The 28000-nt window shown below is 39.4% G+C and overlaps 1 protein-coding gene across 2 annotated transcripts; it reads left to right on the forward strand.

Annotated features, from left to right (window-relative positions):
- The first annotated feature begins 1091 nt into the window (after positions 1-1091).
- On the forward strand, positions 1092-27940 carry LOC119739580 (bifunctional UDP-N-acetylglucosamine 2-epimerase/N-acetylmannosamine kinase-like). 2 transcript variants are annotated; one of them, XM_038214560.1, is made up of 13 exons: positions 1093-1554; positions 7025-7075; positions 10428-10657; positions 11732-12336; positions 12645-12857; positions 14517-14604; positions 14925-15135; positions 17066-17195; positions 20345-20413; positions 21134-21286; positions 21942-22124; positions 23588-23704; positions 24188-27940. In XM_038214560.1, the coding sequence occupies exons 1-13, from the start codon at positions 1459-1461 to the stop codon at positions 24421-24423; spliced, it is 2382 nt and encodes a 793-aa protein (XP_038070488.1). In that variant the 5' UTR covers positions 1093-1458; the 3' UTR covers positions 24424-27940. The 2 variants fall into 2 exon arrangements, with proteins under 2 accessions (XP_038070489.1, XP_038070488.1); XM_038214561.1 differs by lacking the exon at positions 7025-7075 and having other exon boundaries at positions 1092-1554.
- The last annotated feature ends 60 nt before the right edge of the window (positions 27941-28000 follow it).

Consider the following 28000-nt stretch of genomic DNA (forward strand, 5'->3'; position numbering starts at 1 on the left):
ATTTTCCGTATATAAACATTCCCTACCCAAATCAGACATTATTTAATCCAGAAATAAAAAAAATCATGTCAAAAACCCTTTCACGGTTTCGATCACGTGTATAACGGGGCCGACTAAATACTTTTCTGCTTTTATTCCGATAATTCATGATGCTCAATGTGGTGTGTTTATTTTAAAATGTGTGGATTTTTTCTTACCCGGGATTACACGTCAAGGTTTTATTGTGAAAATAAATTGATTGGACTGGTAACAATTCGGTGCGCATGATTGCATATTGGGCACAGTGTCCCATTTACACCTAACCTAACCCAAAATTTAAATTTCCAATCATGCAATGTTTGCTATGATTTCACATCAAGTGGGACTATACATTTGGGTTTGCCACTGAACCCAATTATCTTTTACGAAAATGATTAAAGGACACCAAAAAAGTGGGTCTAAAATACAACGTTTGGGTTAACGCACTGAACTTCCCGCCGGCCTTATACAGTTTATCATATCAGTTACACATACTAATATATAATGCACATGCATAGTAGTAAGAACCAACGGCGCTGTACAGTATAGGATTTTTGGTAAGAACCAACAACGCATTTCAACTGGAGTCACTTTTTGAAATGTCACAGCATTTGGGGTCCGACCTGTTTTTACACGTGACTGAACCGTGAACCAGTACCAGAAAATCCTTTGCTACTACATGTATACTACATGTAGATATTTAGGTATAAGCTTACATGTATGAGCAACTATGCATGATTGGTATAGGGATGATTATCACAATGTAAATAGGGACACCAAAATTCATTGGCCCCCACATTTATGGAATCACCCACATGGAGGCGGTTAGATCATTCTTTCATTGTCAGATATAATATTACTTTTAGGCCGCCTAATTAGGCGTTTCCCCTGAAGAGCACAGGAATGAAATCCCCGTTTACGACGAACATACTGCCACACCCATAATATTTTCCCGTTACCACAGGGGCGCACGTGGCGTTCATAAATAACACACATATTTCCCCGTCTCCCACTGCAGTTTACCATTCATCCAGCGAAGCAAAATGTGAGCACCCGCCTAAGTAAGTTCAAAGGTCGGGCATGTAGCGAAGGCGTGTTACTTCTTTATCGATCGGCGCGGGCGGGACGACGTAAAACGAATGAACACGGATATTTTGTACGTGACGTCGGTCATCTCATGTCCGTTTACAATGGAATATAACCCAGTGACACTTTTTTGAATGGCCACTGTGCCTTATCAAACTACACAGAACTGGGTCCATCATTGACCGCCTGTCGCACGTTTTAGACAAGTCAAATTTCCCGCATCCAAATAAATAGACTGTGGACTTGTGGTTGTCGTGGTGGTACGGTACGGGAGCACACACACGTCCAGCGTAGCAGTACGGTCAGTAGACAATACCGGCGAAGGCGAAAGTAACGGTTCCGAGGAGGCAAGACATGCCAGTGTTCGGTGGTCCAACGAAGAACGGTGTCGGCAGTGGTAGGCCTGCTAGTACTACTACTAGTGGTAGACCCAAAAAGGATCCCCACGACGTAAGAATGATCAAATAATAAACTTGAATTAGTTTCATTACCATGAAATACAACCAAATGATTTTATGGGCACATAACAAACAATCAAAAAAATTAAGTGATGCAGTGCATGCAGTACAGCCTTACAACAAGCATGACATTGACAAGGCGTTCTGCTACATTTGTGTAGCTACATGTATAGGGGCTGGAGAGAATGTTTCTCCGTCCCAGATTCATGTCTTGTCAACGTTTTTGCCGTGACTGACCTTATGCTTTATTGAGATGATGTATGATTGAAGAAAACATCACTGCCAGAATTGGTATCCTCGACCCTCCATAATCTGTCATGTCTGTGCAGGTAACGCTTGCAACGCATGCGCGTTGTCACACACAAAATGAATGCGAGTGCATAGAAATAGGACCACGTAGCTTTAGGGGGTCTGACGATATTCTTCAAACTAGTATTAAAAAAAATCTTATTTCAGGAAATATTTTCTTGCCTCACTCCCCTAGCAACATTTTGCAGGGAGTGAGATAGCTGGAGTTACCTCAGCCCTATATTTTATCATTGGGTTGTTGTAATACTTTAATAGGGCTGGAGGAAGTTTTCAGCACGGACTAGCAATTTTAGCATATCTCTAGAAATTGGATTCAAAAATGATAATAAAATGTGCCAATTTGTCCCAGTGACACACTATCACTAATTCCCCTTTGGACTCACCCAAACCATGCCCAAACCTTGTCAGGTATAACAACTACACTGGTCCAAGTTGAAGAAAATAATAATCCATGATGAAGATTCAGCCTACAATTGCAGTGAAAAAGAGGAGGCATTGTACTGACAGCCGATCAAGTCTGGTTGGCTGGCCAGAGTGGTAATTGGTTTGTGTACAAACAAAATTCGTGTGCGCGCACCAGTCAAACTTGCCAACTGGTGCTGAAGCGCACACCCGACGACTGTGTTTGCACTAACTACATGTAGTATGAGGCTTGTGTCACTCGTATCACGGCTACCGACAGCAGCCGAAGTTGGCCAACAAACAGTCGTCGGGTGTGCATATTTTTAAAGCAATTTGAGGATTTTTTGATACTCTTACATTTTATAATGTCCCCTAGTGTATTCATCACTTTGTCTCATTGATTTGTAAACTAGCCTTTTACACTTGTTCCAGCCTCTACAATTTTCATTTTGATGTAGCAAAAACACTGAACATGTTGAAATCTATAGTGCATGCTATGCACAAGGGCCATGAATCTGTGTCCCAACACTTGCAGCTGCTCTTAATGGACTTGACGTGTGCATGCTACATGTATCGGAGACAAGATATGGCTATTTAATTTTAAGGGGGAATAACATGTTTTGGATTGTTTTCTTTACTATTAAAAAGGTCTGGTTGAAAGGAAACAAACCTAATGTCCATGATGTCTTACCGTTCTCGAGGAAAGACGAAAAACACAGGTTGTTTACATCGTGCCCGACGGACCTTTTGTGGCATACATAATATTTCAAGTTGTGTATCAATGTATCGCTCATGTTGTGTGTGTGATACATTTTGTGTAACATGTAATACACACAGCACCAATACACAAATGTTGTTTCTTTCATGTACATGTCTGCAGAATGCGAACTACTAGTATGGCTGGATTCACAACTACCGGTACCGGTACATGTACATGTACATGTAGCATTAACAGCTCGATTTTTCCGGGACAAATTTTGTGACCCCCGAAATTTGTTCTCACATGGTTTTCGCAAGAATAACACAAATCATTTTGTTAAAAACACTTTTTTTTTAAACCCAATTGGATGGGGCATTCCAGGCCGTGATGTCCCTTTAACTACTGGGCTGTCGCAATACTGAATAGATGTTTCAATTTCGAGGAGAAATATATATACGAAAATGCCATTTGAAAAATTGACCAACTTGAAATGCCATTTTCTCAAAACACGGTGTTGCTGCTGTGTTGGCAGATTCGTCACTTCATCAAAACGATATCAATATGATCAGGGTTTTTAAGCAGATTTTTGTTTTAATGTGATATTTAATTAAAAGAAATTCAGTCTGGAGTATCAATTGGGCACCTTGTCATTTAACGTGTTTAATACTTCTTTGAATAGTCCTAAATGATTTGGGAATGGTCACACATTAGCAATTTAATAAGACTTGCTTAGCGGGCTTGGGCATAGTCATTGTCCAGACTCCCAACCCCTCTTAATTAGTGTTTAAAACCAGCCAAGCGTAATTTACAGTGCTACGCAGTTGTGTGCTAGACAACCTGGCAATCGGAAATGTTGAAAAATGTGTTCATGCGTGACATGTGAAGCTTGAATTACGTTTGGCATACAGATTCATACAGTATACAGTATGTAGATTTTTTGGAGTAGGACGATCTTTTAATTTGAGCACGTACCGGTAGGCCTATATCTAAGTTCTTTAATTTTGGGAAAACTTTGGACATTCTGGATCATCTTCAGAACAAAAAGAAAAGCAGAAAAACATACGGTACAACCCAACAAACTGTACAAATACCCTCCCCACCCTGTATGGTTCCCAGAGAAAGTTGTTGAGTTGAAGCTCATTCATCCATGAAGAACCCGCAATTTTTGTCACCACACCCTGGACAGTATCGTTCCCTGGGGTACAGAAATCAACACAATACAATTTTTGAAGGGTGTAACTAACACCTGGTTTCAGTAGTGAGTGTTGTACATGTACATACCTTCCCATATTGACTTTACTTTTACTGCAGCCTTGGCTACTGTTGTTGCTGGTGATGTTTGATTTTTGCAACAACTATAGTACATATATACCTCAAGTGAGACTATAGTTGCAATATTTTAAGTACATGTACCATCATGACCATACATGTAGTGCACAGTTTGTTTTAATTTCAGTGAAGACTTGTGTGCGCAACAATTTCGCTGTATTATTATTCAGTGCAGATTACTTTTACGCTATTTTTACATCTGTAGAATTTAATGGGAAATGCGGTAGAAGGTAATGTCTTCACCTTTTTTCACACGGGCATACTCATCAAGAACTGTGTAAGACTTAATTGAAGTGATACGCATACATGTATACATGTACACCTAAAATACCTGTAGGCGTACATGTACGTATACACGTGCTTCTCTAAAGTGTGATTTGCACGATTGTTCTCTCTATTCTATGGTTTACACTTCGCCAAATAGCCAGGGTCACCTTGTCCAGTGGGTAGATTTTGGACAAAAGAATTTCTGGTTTGTTTGGCTACAACTACAAGGGTAAAAAGGGTGACCTACACATTTACGGTTCTGTTGTTCACCCACTGGCCTTGATCTGAGAAGGGAGAAAATAACAATGTTGACCTCCTGCAACTCTGATTTTGTATAGTGGTGGGAAATCAAAGGACAGAATATCAGGGCGTGTCAATATATGGTATGTAGTTTATATGGAATTTTTTTTTTGAAATTTGCGTAGGCTGTACAATGCACTGTGTTCAACAAGTGCCTGCCGACCCATGGAAATAAATGCTTCATCAGATCAGAATTATAAATGAATGTTTTTTCCCCTTTTTTCAGGTGTTCAGTTCTGATATCAAACTGAGATCTCTCTGACATCCGGTTTATTATCTGCTTGCAAGTCATGTAAATTACATTGTTAATTAGAAAATTTTAGAAATGAAAGAAAATCAGAAGTTAAAGTAGTCCAAGCAGGTAAGACTGCAGCTACATGTACATGTTCATCTTTTGTTAAGCTATTAAAAAAAAAAGGCCAGTAAATTATCATTACTAGCACGTACATGTATTGTAAGTAATAAAGAACGATTTTAAAATCTTCATAACCAAGATGTATCAGACAATACTGGAAGCCTACACTACATGTGTATGTGAAGTCAGGGCCACTGAATGATTCAGGTCTTTTATATACACAAAAGTAGGTCTGTGCATTTTATGAATTATTTATCTAGGATACATGTAAATAAGTATGTCAATCAATACAGTAGCCTTTTGTACTTTACACATGTACAGCCAGCATCATTACTACAATGCTAGACCAATTGACAATACATGTACACATGTATCAACATTTTACACATCTTCATACAATATACAATGTAATTTATTAAATACCACTTTACACCTGTACACAATGTACACATATCCTAATGTACATGTACAATGTATGTGCATGTGTTTGCATAATGTTTACATTTAGAATTAGAGGTGATTAATGTATTACATGTACATGTATACCACATTTAAAAATAGACTTAAGTTGACTTGTCTATGTCATCTGATTACTCTCTGTTCATCCATGGTTCATCCTAGCAAACTATGTACATTGTATATGTATCTAAGAAAATAGTGTTTGTATCAATACGGGAGTTAAGGGCGTGCACACATACACACCTGTACACGCATACTTTGTACCTGTACTGCTGTACCTGTGCATACCGTACAATCATGTATGCTGCGTGCGTTGATATTTGCTCTTGCAGCTTCTGACAACAATAACCATTGATGGGGTGTATTGTCAACTGTGAGATGGTAGCCACAACAGAATCATTTTAGCAGTTCACGCACAGATGATCATTGTACCTCTCTATACATGTAGTCACTATTGTCAGATATTTTAGTCCAGATTTGTTTTGAAAAGTGTACGTGCGCATTCCCAAAGTCATCACAATAAAGCAGTTAGTGTTTCTGTACATATGTATGTAGATAACAATGTTAAACAGAGAATTCAATTTTCGATAGAAAAAGGGTACATGTAATATGAAATTAAAGTATTGTCCCCAAGGATAATGATTACCTGTAATTTGACTTGTTACTATTACGTGTACATATGTTTAGAACATTATTTTTTACTTTTATTTACACAGAACAGCTTGAGGGTACAGAGAAGCCCAGACGAATTCAGTTAACCCTAACCGCCCTGAATCCTTCAAAATCCTCTTCACCAAAGTGGAGGAACTTGGAGGATTGAGGTTACATGGCAAAAGTGCGTTACTGATTTCGTAGAATGCCCTTTAATTTGTCAAGGTCTTGGGCCGGACCTTGTGTTGTTTTTGCTCAGCCATGCATAAATATAGGCCTGGATTGTGCTTGAAATCCTCCATACTGCTCCAGGATATCACTTGCCAAGCCTCAACATATTGACAGTCACTGCTGCAGGATTTTGCAGGATTCAGGCAGTGGTCACCCCTCCACGAACCATATTCAAGAAATAATGGAGGAATTTGCAGGATTGAGGCTATGCTATTTTCCATGAGGCCAATTGGAGGATTTTGCAGGATTGAGGCTACATCCTAGCAAAAAGGCCTAGGGAGTTAGAGTTAATGAAACAAATTTTCAAAAAGAGTGCAAAACTAAATCTTGCAACCCCCTCCTGAAAAAAACCCTTGTTTTTCTCTTTGCTGAAAAGTGACATTATTTCCTACCCGATCATTTCCAAAGACATTTAATGTCCTTATAAATATGAATATGGCATTGTTGCATTCTTTGCAGTTTGCTGACAACTTAAAGATCAAATCTTGCCCTTCTCAGAGACAAACGCAGGTAGGATAAAGCCCACAGCGAGGACAAGTGAGCATTGGTTGGCATGCATACACATGGCGGATCCAGGAGTTGAATAACAAAAACCCATTTTAATTTTTGAAAACAACTGTGTGCAAAAGTCTAACTATAAATTGTCCTTATTTTCCTGAGTTTTTGCTGTGCATTTTGCATTAGGGGGAGGGAAGAACCAATTTCTCTCCACGTTTTTGATTTCCTGGATCCGCCCCCAGTTGCATGAAGCATGGCCTGTAGAGCCTTATGAACCGTGATTGCAGTAACTTGCAGTTTTGATTCCTATAATAACTTAACACTATACGGACACATTTACTATCACGCATGGAAAAGTCACCCTAATCTTATTTTACAATGTATTAACTCCTTGATTCAAAAATGGATGCACTTGTGATAATATTTCAAATAAAAGGATTGTCATAAGTTTAAAAATAGCAGCCGGGTTTACTAACATGTACAGGTACAACTTATTGTCCTTTTCCTTTAACGTAACATTAACTTTAACCACCACACCCTCGAAGACCTCCAAATCCCCCAAACACTGAAATATTCTCTCAAATGAAAATGTCCCGTATTAACTGCATGAACATCATTTATCAGTGCAAGGAATGCTAAGGTCTGGTAAGAAAATAAGCACCCTCCAAATCACTCTATATTGGGAGTCTTCGCTGATTGGTGTTTGCATCCTTAGGAATTATCTGAGGGTGCTGTAAAAGCACTGTCTTTGGCCAACAACAAAAATAGTATGGCTTCCGATTACATGGCATTTGAAAATAGGGTACCGGTAGGTACATGTACAATGTAGTTAGGGAAATTTGGGGGGGGGGGGGGGGGGGGGGGGGGGCAATTTTTTGTGTATAAAACATGTTCATATGGAGGTGTCTGGGTGTAGTAGTCAAGGGTAAAAGGTAGTAATTGATGGTTTTCAATTTTCCCCCCTCATTTCACCCCCCCCCCCCACAAAAAAATTAGGGTAGGGGCTGTCAAAATAGAGTAGGTAGGGTTATCGGAAGCAGAACTATTTCTTATGACATCCGGTGACTGCGTCATACACGCGCACACACCCACCACTGATTACACAAGCGTCCATTGGCAAAACTCGCCACTTTGTACTACTTCTGGTTCCAATGGTTACAATGAATTGCAATGCTACTCCGTGTGTAGTGGGTATGGTTTAAATTGAAATGACGTCAAACTTACGAACCGGATACACACGGGAATCAAAACGGTTATTGAGCCTGGTAACTTTAAACGCTGTAACGGCTGAACAATCACAAGTTTATACAATCTTTTTTATTTATTTAGTAAATTGCTTCAATAAACTGGATTTTTTTTAGGTTTTCACCTAGTAAATGGAATCACTACAGCGACCTCAGTTACTAAAAAAATTTGGCCCGTCAGCAGTTTGGTATGTCCAGCTGAATGACCAGAAAATAACGTGCAAAGAGCAAGTGTTTGAGAAAACATTTTTGAGGATAATTTCTATTTTCTAACTGAAGTCTGTGTAGTTGCTTCTCATTCATAACTTTAGGACTGTTGAGGACATCCGAAATGTAATGATGTCATCAATGGGTAGAAAGACACATGGCCAAGTACTGGTACATGTACATACCGGTATATGTAGGAAGAAATTAAAAACAAGGTTTGTAATCTGAACTATTTTTAACACTGGACATACTTTTTTACCAAAACTAATATGCACATAAAATATATTCATACTGTATTAGAATCATAGTGTCACAAATTGCCATTTTGCAGTACAGTTTGACAAAACAAAATTGCCATTTTGCAGTACAGTTTGACAAAACAAAATATAAAATATAAAGAGGCAATTTTTTTTTTAGGTGACGTGAGCCCATAATTCTTCCTCTACTTTCTCCAATTGTCTTTATCCATCAAATATCTACAGTGTATTCAAGTGAAAATCGTTTTACTCATGTATTGTATAGATAACAATTTCAAAAAAAACAAAAACACCAAGATACAAAGCCTCCATTTCTGTTGCACAATTGCTCAACTTAAAAGTATAAATTAGTGAACTCAATTTGGGCGATTCAGAATGCAGTGTGCCACCAAGGGTTTGCCATGGAGAGTCCCTTTTTCAAGTTTACGGTCGACAATATACAGCCCATTTGAATGAGTGTCAGTAGACAACTTGAGCTAATTTGTTATAGATTGGGGCATAGCATTCTGCCGCCTCACAAAAAAACACCATATTGGTAAAAAGAAAAGAAAAGGGCAAACATATGTAAATGCACAAATACTACGGTTACGGAACTACTTTAACCGGAAAAATTAACAATTTCAAATGTACCGCGCTGCAAATTTGTCGGCCATCTCCCACAATGCACTGGGAAATATGAACTCTCTGTGGCAAACTCTTGGTGGTGAACTGTAATAGGCCTATTGTGAAATGCGCAAATTAATATAAATCTAAAATGTATCACTTGAAAGCTCTTGTTCAGTTTGTGCAGAATAAAAAAAAATGGCTGTAAGTTCATTTCACGGTTACAGTTCACAATCAGAGAGTGTATGCACAGTTTATGCATGTACTGGTACCTTTTTCCCCGTTTTATTAACAAGATTTTAAAGCATCTATTCGGTTAATTAATACTGCACAGTGTAATGGATTGCAGTGGTTCTTAAAACGTAGTTTTAGAACAGTTTCTAACTTTTAACCCCTTGTGTTAAGTGTGAATACCCCATGTTGACTTCAAATGTTTTTTGTCTTGAACATGTATTCGGACCTGTACAAATGTACATGTATGCATGTGGTATACATTTTTTAAAATCACCTTGTGCCAAAATCCTGCCTCTCATAAATTAACATACAGGTTGGATTCAGGTATATGAACAGGGTCAAAGTGATTTCCACATGATCAACCCAGAGTTTTTGGATACACATCGAAAGGACTTCGGAATGTTCATTGTATAACATGTACACGTATGGTAATTTCATTGAAATGAGCACGGGGTGGCCTGCCAGTGGGAGACTTTTGGATGTTGGTGGCAGCAAACGCACTGGTCCTTTTCAATTGGTGACGTCATGTTTAAGCTAAAGCACGCATGCTCAATATGACACAAACAATGGAAATTGAACTCATGAACTGTTGTCAGTGTTGGATGATAATGTCTTTGGTAGCAAACAGGGTATCAAAATGTAGCTACGGTAACAACATTCCCCAAAGGTCTTTATAAATGACGTCACCATAAGACGATCAGATTTAAAATTATGACCCCTCCAATGAGTGTGGACCTTCTTTTTGTGGTGTTTATGAACAAGTACAGCATGACCCTTGATGTGGATTTGATTGTCATCTTTTGAATGTGTAATATTTAGCATGCCCTAAAGGATATCAAGATGGAAGAACCCGCAGCTAAGCGAGCCCACATTGTAGGCATGGAAAACGATGTGGCCACGCCCCAGCAGCCCAGGATGCGTCTGTGCATCGCTACCTGTAACCGAGCAGACTACTCCAAGTTGGCACCCATCATGCTGGCTGCCAAGGCTGATGAAGACATTGACTTGTCTGTCATTGTCCTTGGATGTCATCTCATCGATGACTATGGGTGAGTTGACGGTTGTTAATTTTTTGGGGTATTTCAGGTTGTTTTTAGGGGTATATGAAATTCATTGTGACATTCTGTATTCTGGCTAAATGGGCTCATGGAAGAACAGCATACAGGCAAGAGCTAGAATGAGTGGAATGATGTTGCTGGTGTTACTGGCAGACCCAGCATGTCCGTAACTGGAGATTTCAAAATCCAGATACTCTAACTTTTTCAAACCGAATAACAGTTATACATTTTTGTAAATCCAATTTCACCGGAACATCCCATTCAGCTCACAGTCATGCCAATAAAAAGTTGAGTTACATGTAGGTGCTGCACAGAATGCTGCCCACGATGATTTGGTATTGTTTAGAGGACTGACTGAATGACCACTAACCCTGGGCCTTTTAAAACACTTGGGAGCTGTAAATGTTTAACCCTCCTACTGTTTAAGCAGTCACAGACACTCAAAACCTATATCCACTTCCCCTGCCATGTCTTTTACAAATACACAGGCTAGGTACAAATAGTCAGATCACATTTCAAGCAAGCGCTCTGACTAGTCAAACTCATTTAACAGACAATATTAGCAGGCAACTGGTGGCACAGCTATCTTATCAATCACCTACAGTCAAATCACAGCTTTATCAAAAGTACTTTAAATTTACAGTCACAGCCAGTCAATCCTACTTTACGTAGGCTTGGAGCTCTGAACTGTTGAAAACAGTCAATTGATTGATTTTCATGGGGGGGGGGGCAAAAGCGAGTGGCCATTGATGCACCCCTGACTCATTGAAAAAGGGGAGGGGCTGGACTTCATATTTGGGAATGCTACCAGTGAGTCAGTATTTCATAGTCCTAAATTCACAATACATCTTCAGCTTGGGTACAATTATCAGCATCCAGACTCCAACCGGTCTTAAACATAGTGTTTAAAACCGACCAAGCACACATTTTATCCCCTTATTATTTAAGCAGTATACTCAAGCATTTTTTGCCTCTGGATAGTTGAACTTAAAAGAGGGTTTAAGTAACATAGGTTGTTGTGTTGAACTTACTTTTAATTATATATATATTTACATTTATTTTCAGATCTACATACCGCTACATAGAGCAGGATGGTATTGATATTGACAGCCGTCTACATACCATCGTCCGTGGTGAAGACGAAGCAGCAATGGTAGAGTCCATCGGCCTGGCCATGGTCAAACTCCCTGACGTCCTGCTACGTCTTGAACCTCACGTCTTAATTGTACACGGTGACCGTTTTGATGCCTTATCCCTTGCTGCCTCCGCTGCCTTGATGAACATTCGCATCGTGCATGTGGAAGGTGGTGAGATCAGCGGAACCATTGATGACATGATTCGACACTCCATCACCAAGCTGGCACACTACCATGTCTGCTGCACGGAGCGGGCTCACAGCCGACTCCTAGCCATGTGCGAGGACAACAACGCCATCTTGCTGGCCGGCTGTACCTCCTACGACAAACTCTTGAACACGGACACCACCAACTGCACGGCCGTGCTTGAGAAATGGCTGCCCAAGGACGTACAACCACACGATTACCTCGTTGCTCTGCAACATCCGGTCACAACTAATATCAGTAAATCCTTGAAGATGTTTGGTCTGATGCTTGATGCCCTGTTGGAATTTGGCAAGAAAGTCATTGTACTGTTCCCCAATATAGATGCAGGCAAGTCATTATTTGCAAGTATAAGGAATGACTCTAAAATAGTTTTACCATTTTACACTTCTTGAAACGATGTTAAATTGTCAACCTGTTTACATGCTGTCTCCTGAATTGCAAGGGGAAGAAGTTTTGTTTTCAGATGTAAATTTAATATGTACATTGTTTGTAAATAACTTGTTCATGTTGAGTAATCTGTTGCCATAACCCTTTTTGAAGGTCTTGCTTTATTGGCAGAGATACATGCCACGCATTAGTACTTTCTATAATAAATGTCTTTCTATTGCTGCATTTGTCTGTCTTACCGTTAACAGGCAGCAAAGAAATGACTCGCATTATGCGCCAGAAAGGCATCGAGCACCACCCCAGCTTCAAGACGGCCAAGCATATACCCTTTGATGAGTTTCTGATCCTGGTGGCCAATGCTGGCTGCATGATTGGGAACAGCAGTGCTGGAATCAGGGAGGCTGGGGCCTTTGGAACCCCAGTGATCAATCTGGGCTCGCGACAAACCGGACGTGAAACTGGTAAATATCATGGAGTGCCCGGGGGGGGGGGGGGGGGGGGGGACCTTGCTTCATTGACTAGTCATTTACCTGTTTAATACAGTACTATGATGGCAGAGCCTGCCGATTTGTGAAAAGGGTCACATAAAACAGTTAAGTGAAATCCTTTAAATATGCAGTCTTTGTATTGTTATTTGTAAGGGTTCATCAGCGCTATTCAGTTGTTAGGCTCATGTTCTCTTCCATATTCATGAGGAAAATAGTAATGTCATCTAAGGCACAAGCAGCAGTATTTTACAAATGTTGGTCACCCCTATATCATATGTCTTCTTTTTCTTTCTTTCCTTTTTGGATTCAATTTGCAAACTGGATTCAGTAATATTTTCCTAAACAATTTGTATTGAAAGTTCACTGTAATTTTAAAACTACACAGGATATCATCTTAAAAAATCTCATAAAGGTTTGTCAATATTTGGGTATGGGTATTTGTACAACATTTTTTTTATTGTAAAATACACAGACCTACAGAATCAGTAGGCAAGTGTTGTTGGATTTACAGAAGTTTATCTGTACAATGGACTGACTGTTACGAAGATGGATCAACTTGCTTTGTACACTCTTTGAACTCATGGGCATCGCGAAAGGGAAGGTGAAGGAAAAGCAAAAAAAAAAATTAAAAAGGAAAAAAAAGGAAGAAGAAAGAAAAAGAAAATGTTTTGGGGGAAATGAAGAGATCAGCAACTCACAACCACTACCAGTAGTACCGGTACATTGTATTACCCTCCTCACGCTGTAACCAATATTATGAACAAAACAAATTTAATATTGTCCACTTCGGAGATGCAACCATTGGTCACATGGTATCCAGGCCTCCCCTCCCCCACATCTAGATTTTCCTGCGGCTGGGTGACTAGAAAAAGTAATTCCTGGCTATCTTCCATCACGGAGTGGTCTGTCGGCCAAGCTTGCATGCTCGCGATTTTGATTCTCAAGAAAAATTTGGGCGATCCCCATGTTTAATTTAAACCTCATGAGGAAAGAGTAGCCTATATGGCACTGTATCAACACTCACGAGAGCACGCCCTCCAGTTCACATGTGTACATGTATGATGCAAAGTACGCTTGGCCAGTTTTCATCTGAATGCACACAAATGTACTATGGTGGCAATGGCTTTCAAGTGTCTGCCATATCTCTCTTTGTCATGGTTGAGGAGATCCTTGTGTAAAAGTGACCATCACTTCTTGAACTGCCAACTCTTGAAACTTGAGTGTTTTTGTGAGCCTGATCCATGTGCTGTGGGCAGGCGTTTTAATAAACAATTACAAGCGTCATGGTCCAAGGGGTGCAGTGTTCCACTCATGCAATTTGTTTTGTAGTATGTACATACATGTACATGACATTTGTTCGAACCCTGATGGGGAGCATGGCGCCTGTGTTCTTAGGCAAGACATTTTACTACCGGTACCTTTGTTGCTCTCTACCCAGGAATATACTGGTAAATGGGTAACTGAGGGTAGGAACACATGCGCTGATTTCGAGCTGCTGCAGAAAAATGCTTACGACCTGATGAACAGAGGTGCATGTAATTATTGTGAAGTGCTTTTTGAGACTGTTGGTAAAAAGCGCTATAAGAAACACATCAGTCTGAACATGTTTGTTCTCATTTTGTGTAACCACAGGGGAAAATGTGCTGCACTGCAGAGAGGCAGACACAACAGAGAAGATCAAACAGGCACTGGAGATCCAGTACCAAAAGCAGTACCCTCCGTAAGTCTGGACAAACAAAACATAAACAAGTCGACAAAGGCATGATTTTATAGGAGCAGTGCCCAAGGATCTTGGTGTGAACTTAAAGTCACCATGATTTTATGCCATGAAATTAAGTGTAGACTCAAACCAGTTGTCAAATTTAAAGGGAGTTCTAAGCATGGAAATTACGGAACAACCATGTATTTTTACTGTTCAGGACTACATGTAGACCCTCCTTCAAAGCCAAATGAATACGAGAACCTAAAAGTATTTAAAAAGGGGGTGCAATCACTTTTAGCAACTAGCATTTCTTACTTAAACAATTTTATCCGTTGCAGTTCATACATCTATGGCGACGGTCACGCCATTCCTCGCATCATGAAGTTCCTCAAGTCCCTGGACATCACAGGAGAGACGCAGAAGCAATTTGTTTTCCCTCCAATGCGACCGAGCCACCACCGGGACATCGACCACATCTTGGAGAGACAGAGCGCCCTGGCTGTGGATCTCGGCGGCACGCAACTACGCGTTGCACTCATCGAGAACCACGTGAGTTGACAATGTGGTTTGAATATTAACACATTCAAACATTTAAAGGAAAAACATATAAACGTGGTTACACATTTTCCATTTCGTTTTACATGGAATCCAATATAAAAATTTGACCATGTATTAATGTAGTTTGTCTACCAGGTTATCATGTAAAGTGTCAAGCATGACTTATAAACCTATTTAGTTGACAAAAGCTTTAAAAGCACTTTAATGCAAGTTCCCCTCCGGAAATATTTTATTTGTACATTTTTCGTTGTCCATTAATTATCTATTGAGTCAATCATAAACACCACACGCTTTGGGAAAGAAGTTTGTTTTTTTCATGATTTTTTTATCCCCTTTTTTTTGGGGGGGAGGGGGATTTCAACATGAGCTCGACTGAGGAATGTGAGTTTCATTTTCTCGTTGAAATAGTAAAGTTTGCAGCCCATAGGGTTTGCACAGGATATGCATTTATGAATACTCGTTCACTTGTTGCGTAAACACCAAAAAAACATAAGGCCTCAGCAAAAAGTTTGAATAATCAATAACAGACACATGCAAGTATTCTCCCTATAGCATGTATAACATAGCATTACTACCACTACCCGTCCTACTCTCGTATTTCGTATTTATCGCCCCTCGGCATTCATATTTGCAACAGGTGTTTCCGGCCTGTCTGGATTTCCATAAAAAAAGCAATCCATATTTCAGTGACGTCTGTTTGTTGAAAGAACAGATGTTCAGGCACTGAAATTGAAAAACAAGTGCAAAATGTGGCAGATTTTTTTTATTGGCTATGCCTTTGGTTGGATCTGTTGGGCAATTTTTCCCCAGACACAGGTAGTTTTAAATAATGAAAGGTTTGCGGAAACACCATGTGCGAATAATTTCTCAAATAAGAGAATGGTTCTGAAAAGAACCAGAGGTATAAACTCGACGTTCCGGTCAGTATGCTCTGACCGTCTTCAGGAGAGTGGTCAGAGCTCCTGAAGACGGTCAGAGCATACTGACCGGAACGTCGAGTTTATACCTCTGGTTCTTTTCAGAACCATTCTCTTAGTTGAGAAATTATTCGCACATGGTGTTTCCGCAAACCTTTCATTATTTAGTATCTCCACCATGCAAAGCCTCAAATCTTACTTACATGTAGTTTTAATCCACTTGGTCACAAGTCAGTCACTAGTCAATTGATAAGTCATGTCACCAGTGACAGAGGATGAACAGTGATAAATGAATGTCATTTTTTTTACAATTCATGTTACATAGCTCGTGACTTGACTTGAGACTGGATGACTAGTGATTGCCTTGCAATAATGATGACGATAATGATGACGATAATGATGACGTGTCATGACTCTTGAAGACATGATTCCAACTTGGCTAATAAGGATGAGAGGGTTGAAAGCTATTTTCAAAAAGCGCCTATTTTAACCAGAATTACTTTCCTGGATTGAGATTCCAACCAAACATCCCTTACATAAACAATGATAAAATACTTTAATTTGCAACAGATAAGTATACCTTGGAAAATCCTAGTTTTTGAGTAAAATCCATCTATTTTGTGAAATCCTCTTGGAGACCCATTCCCCTTAAGAAATGTGTATAACCCTACTGGTTGTTAAGCACACTGTTTTGCGAGAATTGTAAAAAAAAAAAAAAATGAGGGGACCAAAGTGGATGTGTTGCGTTGGCTGATCTTGCAATAAAAATTAGTTGATAATATTTGCATGAGACACTGTGGGTATGTATACCTGTGCATACATTGTAATTTCTCAAAGTTACTGGTAGGCCCATTAAAAACACATTTTAGTTTGTTATCCTGGCTTAAATCTGCAAGGTGACAATATGTAAAATTTATTTACGACACATTAGAAATACAAGGACATTCTTTCATTTGTCAAATTTTGAGACAATTGAACAATAACCTTCAATATATTCTCACCAGGGGGATATACTTGTTCAGACATCGAACCCAACCCCCAAAACTAATGAGGAGCGCATGTCCAAACTGTTGGAAATGTTGATGAATCTGGCACAGAAGGCCATATCACTCAACTGTCGAGTCCTTGGAGTAGGTGAGTCTTGCCAATCTAAGATACTCGGAATGTGTTTCTGCATTTATTGATTGATTTTGATAGGATCTAAGAAACAAGGACACAACTTATCCTTCCAGATATACAAAAGAGTTAAAGGTCCATTCATACTCGGAGCAAAAGCAAACGTGAATGCGAATTTGTAGACTTTTTTGTTGGGTAGTTGTGCTGTGATGGGTGCTCTGAAGAATTTTATTAAACATTGAAATGTGATGCTTTGCATGTGAATTGATGCCTTTGAGAAGGACTGTTTTTTTATCTGTAGACTATGAGTCAGTTATTTCATCTATATACATGTAGTCAATATTTTTCCCTGTAGTTTAGGGTTTTTCCATCAACAATGAAACCTTCACCGGAGTAATTAAATTCATTTCATTACTCCATGGATTGACTGACCTATCACACTAAGGTATTTCTATTTTTGATATGGTACCAAATTTAATTTCATGGAACATAATTTTCAAATTGAAAAAAAGATAAAAATCTCACTGTCGGCCCTAAACAACTCATGCAACTGCCCATCTGTTAATAATTTGGCGGCTTTCGAATCAATAATGCATGCAATCATCTTAACAGTTGCTTGTCTTGCATTCATTGAAATAGTTAGTCATTTACACCAGATGATAGTTGGATCATGGATGATATCCCGTTTTGTTAAATGTCCACGTCAGCATGCAGCTGGCAGTTGTTTGTTTTCATGCAACTGAATTGGCTTCTAACGACCTTTCCAACCCTTTCGTTATGAAAAGTACGTGTAAAGCATGCATACAAGTGAACACATTGTATGAATGTGTTTTGTTGGAAATTTGGTTTCTATACATGTACCTTAATTAAAAAATAGCCACTGCATTTCTTTTAACAACACAATTTGCTGCCTTTTTGTAGGCTGAGCTCACTCCTGTTCAGCTTGACTAGTACATGTACATATACAATATATTTCCATCCATCAGAATGTCCGTTAGGCCAACAACAAAAAATATTCGGTCTCTGGTCAGACCAAAGTTCCGGAATTGACGCGGCCACGCGGCTTTTTTTTTTTTTTTTTTGCTTTTTTTTTTTTTTTTTTCAAGCTTGGATTGTACAGACAAGGTGGGCACTATTTTGATTTTTTGGTGTCCTCATGTACATTGGTGTCCTCCATAATTTGCCTTGGTGCTTTCGATCATTTGCCTTGGTGCAATTTCCCCTCTCCCTGGTGCTCTTTGATAAAAAAAAATTGAGGAGGTGCGGAAATAGAGGGCGCTGTTGGAGCTACCGCGGAACATTTTGGGGAAAAAAAAGATCGATGCGCATGATTAAAATCGACGCGCACGCTGACCAAAGACCGACTTATTTTTTTTGTTGGCCTTATGTTTATGACGTTTTAAATAGTGATTAGCAATACTTACTTGTACATGTACATGTCTACATGTGGATTTGGTTTTCAGTCCCTACCTGATTCCATGGGTTTTCCCCAAGACTATTCTTCTGGGGTTTTCCTCCAACCTCTAAAACTGTAATTTCTTCTCATTGTCTTCTCTCCACAGGTTTCTTCAGGCTTGCAAGCTACAATGCCTAGGGCACTTTTGAGAAATCATTGGTTTCATTACCAGAAACAAAGAATTAAAAAAAAATAATAATCTTTTACTTAAAAAGAGTAAATGCTTCAGCTTTCAAATATGCACTTGTTATTTCTCAAGGCTGGGTTGGGGCAACCTTGAAATTATAAAGCAACTAATTCTATGCAAAATTACTGTATTTATTAATGTTACTCGTGACGAATTAATATTAACAAAGTGCATAAATTAGTAATGATACCTTATAAGTATTAATAATGTTGGTATGAATAAAACATGGCATTTGCTTTTACTACCAATTTTATAGCATTTTACTCGGATCTGTGTGAATGAAAATTAAGCAAACACTTTCACCATGTTTACTGAAAACCATATGCTAAAATCTGACAATAATTAGGGGGCCTACTTTTTACCTTTTAGCTTTTGCTACGCTATAAGCGTTTACTTCGTTTCGTGTGAATAAAAAGGAGTAAATGCTTCAGATTTCAAATATTTACTTGTCATATTTCAAGGCTGCGTTAGGGCTACCTTGAAAATATAAAAGCAAATAATTGTGTGCAAAAATTACTACATTTTTCAACACTATTCGCGAAAACTTAATATTTAAAAGTTCATAAAGTACAAATAATACCATAGTTCGTATGAATTAAAACTGGCATTTGCATTTACTACCATTTTTAAGTTTGCAGAAAATAAAATTATTGTAACCGAAACGGAAAGCGGAACGTATATGCGCAGCGCGGGCATACTCTAGAATTTCTAGTTTCACACGCGTTGAGCTAGGTCACGTGCTGAAGGACAAATACGGTACATGACTTTATGTTATTTTGTGCGCGTCCACGAGAGACCACAAATATGGCGCACATTTTTGGCACAGTGAATGGGGGTGTATGCACACGCTGCCGATCTAGTCTATTTATTCTATATCTATGGCCGTAATATGGACTGCAACGTGCCACCACGCTCGCATTGTGTTCCAGGATGAGCTATAGAATCAATGTTTTTAAAAAAATGTACTCGATTTGTACTCCGAGTACTGGAGTCGAGTACCGAGTCCAAACCAACGAGTCCGTGCCAAAATTTGAGTGCAAGGAATCGAGTAAGGGCCGAGTCCCAATAATTTTCGAGTACTGATACAGTGATAGTCGAGTACAGGCCGAGTACTTGCATGTGGTTGAGTTGTACTCGAGAACGAGTACGGGTACTCCAACACTGGTACATGTACATGTATGAACTCAGTGCACAAGAACACTGTACATTGTACATGTAAATGGTTACAAACAGAGAGTTGGACAGGATTCTTTTAAATGCATTGCCACGTACAGTACCGGTATGTGTGGTTTGTGAGTGTTCAGGATTAAATGAAGTGTGTGCACTATGTACGTGAAGCCCTCACCTGTGGTCACAAAATGCCATCTACAGGTAGAGTGTCGACCGTTTATTTGAAAACTGGAGGCAAATGCTTGATTGTCCTTTCACCTGTACATGTACCTGTGATTTGTTCCAACCTAATGCTAAGTGATAGTCATTGACAAGGCGCATTGCATAAACTGACTGCCAATGTTTGCTTGATAGGAATCAGCACGGGTGGACGTGTGGATCCCAGAGGTGGAGTTGTCAAGCACTCCACTAAAGCTCTAGAAGGTAGGAAACAAATTACCTTGCCAGGGATCTGTAATTCAGTCAGTCACAAGTCAATCCTAGTTCACGGCTTGAGTTGAGACTGGATGCAGGGGCGTTAATCCGTGTTGGCAAGGAGGGGGTATGGGTGTATGACCAAAAATCTTAAATTGTCCTGCCGTGGAAATTTGAATATTGGAGTGAGGAGGGGGTAGGGCTGCTAGAAACTACATGACACTAGAGGACGCTCTTCCAGATACAAATGTACATCTTGTGCAAAATTGTATGCCTACGTCCCTTATCCTTTTGCATTCAAAGCTTTTTTTACTGTATGTTCTCTGTTTTCATTTGTCAACTAAATACATTAATTGAACTGTTAAAAAATGAACAGAAAACCTCAAAATCTGCCTTGGTTTTGTTTCTCACCACAAAAATCTGGTAAAATTTTTTTTTTAATTGTTTACTGTGCACCTTTGTAATGAGCTCTAGGAAGTTCAATTATTTAGGAATTTATGAAATAGGCTACCATCAGAGTCACAAATTCCAACGTTCCAGAAATTAACTTTGCAAGGATCGTTACAACTGTCCTAAACACTGCAACAGATAAGGAGCCATAAATGCTTATTTGGAAAAAGACTCTAAACGTGAAGTTTTGTTTTCATCTCAGCTATTGAACGCTTTCATCACTAACTTTGAATATGATTTGACTTAAAATGAATGTCCATAATGTCCATTTTGCTGAAGGTTGGTCGGAGGTGGACCTGAGAACCCCTATATCCAGCATGCTGCATCTGCCAGTCTGGGTGGATAACGACGGCAACTGTGCTGCCCTCGGTGTTCGCGCCTTTGGCTGCGGGAAAGGAGTGGAAGACTTTGTTACCATAGCAACGGGAACTGGTGAGTTGGTACCCACCAGGCCTGGCAACTTGTAGTAAACAAAATGCAAACTTTCTACACTCCTGTATATTCCAATATTCGATCGTCAACTGAATATGCGCAAGGCATCTTTTCACTTCAATTATGAGCGGCCTCGAGGAGATGATGAAAATGAATAACTTGTGTGGTTTTATTGTTTGTCAAATGCCACACTTTTGTTGAAAGGCATTAAAGCGCATGGCTTCAGAGCTTCCAGGAATAATATTAGCTCAAATTTCTTCTTTTTAAATATCAATACCTGCTCTTTATATTACTGTTGTTAATTTCTGACAAGCATAGATGCACGCAAATATTGATCGGTGGCCAGTTTAGGCTGGCACATATGTAACTTGACCAGTGTCTTTCAAAATTGAATATTCAAATATTGATTCAAGTCGAAGTTGGAATAATCAAATACTAAATTTTTGAAAATGCACTGCTCTGCTGCATTCTGATTCACTATTCAGAACAATGACTCAATAATTTGCGTGTAAGGTTCATCCATTACGACTTTTCCAAAAAGCGAATGAAAAGTGCCAATTCGGCCCAAATAATGCATTAGAATACCATTGGAGAGTTGTATTTATCCTACCACGCTGTTTACATCAATATCATTTGCTTTCATGCTTGCAATTAGGGATTGGCGGAGGTATTGTTCTCGGTGGTAGACTGATCCACGGCACAGACTTCTGTGCAGCTGAGCTGGGCCACACCAAGGTTTCCTTGGAAGGGCCACCCTGCCAGTGTGGAGGCACTGGCTGTGTTGAGGCTTACAGCTCAGGACTAGCCCTGCAGAAAGAAGCACAGAGGCTCCATGAAGGTAAGTGCAGTACTTGAAATAAGAATGGAGACCGTGCATAGCAACCCGTCACTTAAAGGAAGTAAACAACATTTGCAAAAATAAAAAAATAAAAACTACCAGATTATTGTGAAATACACAAATCATGGCACCTGCCGTGCTGTCATTTTCAAGAAACATGGAATATTTGTTTCCATTTCCAACGATTGTTGGCTGACCATCTTTGCTTTTTTCAAAATACTGCCCCCAATTCAGCAAATTTAGTTTGTCCGCATTTTGTTCGCAATTGGTTACACATCCGTGAATGGGGTGCAAACCAGCTAGTCTGGTTCCCTGACCTGACAATTCCCCGACATCTATAACTTGCTCCATTTCGTCTGAAGTAGGGTCAGGGAACCAGACTACAAGAACAGCACATTTTCTTGGTTTTTCCAGCATCTATGAACACAAAACTTTAAATGGGTCAGTGTAACAATATTTGCTACAAAATACCAGCCCCCAAATCCATCCATTTCTGAAAATTACTGCAACAAAAATGAAAAAAAGTGACTTTTATAACACACCTCTCGCGCATTCTTTATCCTGGTTGGCTAAACACGGTCACGTGGGGTTCACTATTAAATGTAGGCTAGTGCATAAAACATGCGTTTCGCGTGAACTACATTGTAGATATGTGTCTGCGTGCAATTTCTGGAGTATAGTTGCCAGTCAGGCACTATACTGGACAATCTTTCCCTGGATATAGCACCCTAAGGAAATTTTGTACAGGCGTTCACCATGCAAACAGAAATCTGTATAAAAGCAACTAATTGTTTAACATAAAAAGCACTTACTTGAAAGCAAGTAATGGTTGAATTAGACCAGTTCAGTTCAAACTATGAACACATTTCTTTTCTCGTGATTGTGGTGTGTTATAAAAAAAACAAATTGACTGGCGTTATTCAGTCACTTGTGCACTCTATGCCCTGCTGGACCTGTAAGTGACCACAAATGCCCTCTCATGGTCACTTGGGGTAGATTAACATGCACTAGTGACCTCATTGCCAATCTATATGTGTCTAATATAGTGCATCTATCTAGAAAACCAATCAAGGCGCATATACATAAAACAAACAAATAGTAACGAGCAAGAGTCATGTCCCAGTCTAAAGTGAACTAGCAAAGTACATGTAATTGGAATTCCAGCTGTCTCTTGAAGTTGTCAAGGGATTTTATTTGACAGAGTTTGGCAGGGAGCCTATTCTAAATAGGAGTAGCAGCCTTGTTAACAAACAGGAAATGGGAGGGACTTAAACGCATAGCTGTTGCTTGGCACTCATGCAGTTTTTGCACATTCTGCATAAAATTAATTGTGCCTGCTTTGTGCCATTGGTATTCGAATACACTATGTGTCCATGGGTCATTCAATAAATTTAGGGTCCAAAGAGTGCCATTTTCCTGTCCCTATTACCTTGAAACTAGACTGTCATTTGCTTCCTTAATAGAGGGCAACCTGTTGACTGAGGGAGGCCATCTGGAGAATAACGAGAAGATAACAGCCAAGCACCTTGTGGAAGCCGCCAGGCTGGGTAACCAGAAGGCACAAGATATCATGGACAGAGGTGAGCAAGGACACTTTGTCACACTTGCCATTTGTCTTGGGGAAGTATACGACTACAGACTGTGTGTGTAACAGATACTTTAGTCTCATTTGCGTTGTTGGATCTAGGAGGGCGCTCAGGTGATTGACCCACCCAGTCCACCTCCTCTGCACATAACTGAGAAATAGATGCGCAGCTATTTCATTGAGAGGCCTCTTTTCAACTCCGTACACTGCTGAAGGTTTTTTAGTCACTCAGAGGTCAACTTGATGCAACCATAGTTACCATTTCACGCACACTTCAGTGGCCCACATGAACACAATACGCAAGAGCTGAAATGTGTTCAACTTTGCAAATTTGCGTGACACCACTTGCCCCTGACATCATTAACTCCTGTTTGCATACGCATTTGCGCCGAGTATAAACCCACCTTAGGCAAGCTCATGTCTTAGCTTATCAAGTAATTCGACCAAACTAACCAACCTCTTGTCAACAATTTTTCAGGTGCTAAGGCGGTGGCATCAGTGGTTGTGAATCTTCTTCATATCCTCAACCCCTCCAGGGTTGTTCTGTGTGGAGTGCTAGCCCCTGCTTACATCGAAACGGTGCGTAACATTGTCAAGAAGGAAGCACTGCCCTCGGCTGCTCATGCAGAAATCATAGCCTCCACGCTGAAGGAACCTGCTCTGCTAGGCGCTGCTAGTCTGGTCCTGGAATATGCCACTAGAAGGATCTACTAAAACTAACTAGACAGGCTTTATATCTGTGGGGGAATTTTAAAAAGTCGGATTAAGTCAGAGTTTGGCTTCAGATGTTATGTCACTATATATATATATATAATAATAAAGCCAAATTGTTTAATGCATCAATTAGATGCATTCAATGTGGGTTTTGCCTGTCACTGATGTCATTTTGTCCCAGTAAGCTTGTGATTTTTGTCTCACAGGCCCTTGGATAACACAGAGTGTATAAAATTACATCGGTAGGGCACAACCCAATATTAGTGATTCAGGTGGTCCGTTTCAGTAACATCAAGTCATATCATATGATGCCAAAGTGTCAAGTATTGCAGTTAAGGAGATCAGATGTTTGAAGGATTCTAAATGGTTCTGAAGCCAGAGATGGAGCCAAAGCCACAAACAAGCCAAAGTTTCAAAACACTCCATGACCACCACTTAATGAGTGGTAAATATCAGACACTTGGCAGTCTTTTTAATAGGAAAAACAATTGACATTTGTAGCTGGTTAATTCATAGACAAAACGGAGGCTTCAGATAGGGTCGTTTCTATTTATATGTTGATAAGTACGAGTGAAGGGAGGCCAGTTTTGTATACTGGTATGTATCATTTATTTGTGTGTGCGACAATTGGAATGTGCAGTGTGATAAATTCACTATATATTTTTTTGTCAGTAAATTGCTTCGCTTACAAGCTTTTGTTGCAAACGCTGGGGGAAAATGCGCACCATTTGGCAGCTGCAGTTGGGCAAAACTTTAGCTTTTACCATTAAACAATGGAAAGACAATCGTATCAGAATTAATTAACCTTTCCTTTGGTAATATAGGAAGATAGGCACCAGTCTTGACATTTCATGAAGGACTTTTGGAATTACTGTTAAGTATCGGTAGTCGTAGAGGGATGATTTCTTTTTAAACGATTCCCCAATTTAGTCTGGAATGCAACTGTGTTACACGGGTGTATGTTTCTCTGTCAGAGTCTGGTGTATCGACCTTTCTAACTTTCACTGTAATCCTGAATTCCTGGGCCTTTTCTGAGAAGCATTGTGAATCCTCTTCATAAATCGATAGAACATTCTTTGTATTTTAACTAAATTCATCCAGATAGTACTTATTAGTGCTTTAACTTGACAATCTTAAAGCCATCAATAATACTTCAAAGCCTCTTTGAAGTATGGCCGACACAAGAATAGCACCGATATAAGGCCAGTTCGGTGTCTTGATGAAGTAGTCCAGGTCAAAGGCGATTCAGAATACAATCGCTGACGTGATGTTACGTGCATGCCCCTTCTGCTCGTAATTATCATGCGAGCGTCGTGCGACCGTCTCCCTGTGCATGCAGGTGCCTTCGATGAGCGTTCGATGACCAACATTGTGCGCATGTGCATTTGAAATACCGAACTGGCTTATTAGAGTGGGTAAACTCTTTAGTATTTATTCAAATGTACCCACTTCAATAAGCGCCCCCCTATTGTGTCCAAAACGGCCAACGATATAAGTGATATCTATCAACTTGAACATGTTATGTTACAGTCATCAATGCAGCTGGTAGGGACAAGGACCAATAAAACACATTCCAAGTGTAAGCTGACCGGAGTGACCAATATTTTGACCTAGAGTGGAGGACGTTTTGTACTACTGTCAAATTATATACAAAAATGTAACTACAGTAAAATAGTGTTGTACATTGTAACTCTTTATGTTTGATTTACAGCAGGCTCGTAGTGCAAACTAGTCAATACTGTTTAATTGGTTTTCATGTGATCCTCAGTGGTCTCGTAGAAACAGCAGCGCGATATTACCCAAATTGCCTTATGGATCATCAGGTTCATAATACTTTTAATTTACCAACTTCTTGGTCCTGATTGTGGAACATGGGAATGTAGTGCATCAGTGTTCTGTATGTGGGATGGTACTTGACCTTTGACTTGAAGGCATAGGCTAGACAACATTTTAGTACAACCTTGTCCAGGGGACAATAGCCTGACAAGTAATGACACAACACGTTGTTTACATGTGCTTTCCTATGGTAGTCAGTTGGGAATGGGAGCCACCAAGGTTCCATAAGAAAGTGTACATGTAAACAAAGTGTGACGTTGTTACACTTCAAGGCTATTAAACATACATGTACATATATATGTAATGGTGTCACCAGGGTTTCTCAAAGCAAGTACTTATTGCTTTTGGCTCTAAATTTATAATTTGATCTTTACAAATTTGCCACTACATGTACTTTAAAAACAGTAGTATTTAGTCTTGTTTTGATCTATACAGATTTGTTTGATTTTCGTGTTTTGATGTACATTGTATAATATACATTGTGTGTATATTTGATGCGGTTTTAGTAGTGTTGATCAGGTTGAATGTGATGCTGCGTGTGCAGGTATTCATGTAGATGTCAAGCTATCATGGCAAAATTTCATGGAACGGCCAAGCAGCAAATATTGTCTAGCACAAATTTCAGACAAAAATTCAGTGTATCACAGGCCAGTAGCGTTATACACAACATGGCATTTTGACTTTGCTTAACAGTTTTTGTGTGCACAGCACAATTCTGAGCCCAGCAGCTCGATAAGATTGGTCTTGGGAAGTTGTAATCGCAAATTCCGATGACAATTTCTTCAGCTCTGTACCTGATTGCGACAAGTAGAAGTAGATTTTGACTGGTCTCTTTTTATCGCGAATGATTGTACAAAGCGGAGACCCGTTGTTAAATTTTGATTTAAAATTACCATTTCTTTGTGAAGAAAGTACTTACATGCAGCATGGATTGACTTTCATAGGCAACTATTGTTTGTGAAAGGCGGGGCTGTCATTTTATTCTATGCCATACACATGACAATACAATTTATATACAATCAACTTATAATTATTACAAATATATAATTACACATGGGACCCCCCCCCCCCTCCCCCTTCCCTCAGTTGTCCAATAAATCAATTCTAGCACAAAATCACAGTACACTTGCAGGAGGCCCCTATTAATGGCAGGAATATTGTACGTTGTATTGTTCAGAATGTCTGTCATGGGGCAGCTGCTTTGTACAACAGTTTACACAATGCCTCTGCGTATTTAAAGAAAAGTTGCATCTTTAGATGAGAAATTATACATTTTACACAAATAACTCCAGAAAGGAATTAAAACCAGAGGTAGTGACTTGAGAGGCATGTGAAATCAATTACAAAGTACAATGAGAAGTATATGTATCCTTACATGAATTTTCAAGAATTTAACCAGATATTTACTGATGTCATTTTGGAGGTTTCTTTTTGGTCTGGATTTTGGTGATTTAAGATTTTTTTAAATACATGTACATCTTAATCTTTGATGGTTTTACAGCCTACGAACTGTTTAACCTCTTGGACTATGTGTATATATATTCATTCAAAAACAACTCTTTGATTTTAAATAGATTAAATATGATAGAAGAGTATGCCAAAGAAGCTGTTTATTTATCTAGTTTAACCCAAATGTTTGAATGTTATATGTAATAAATAATACAACGCCTGAAGAAATCCCCATCATCTTTGATCACGTGCCATTGAATTATTTGTCCCAACGCATGGCAAAAATGGAAGT

Source organism: Patiria miniata, unplaced genomic scaffold (assembly GCF_015706575.1).
Source record: "Patiria miniata isolate m_02_andy unplaced genomic scaffold, ASM1570657v1 HiC_scaffold_4, whole genome shotgun sequence".
Taxonomy (NCBI): domain Eukaryota; kingdom Metazoa; phylum Echinodermata; class Asteroidea; order Valvatida; family Asterinidae; genus Patiria; species Patiria miniata.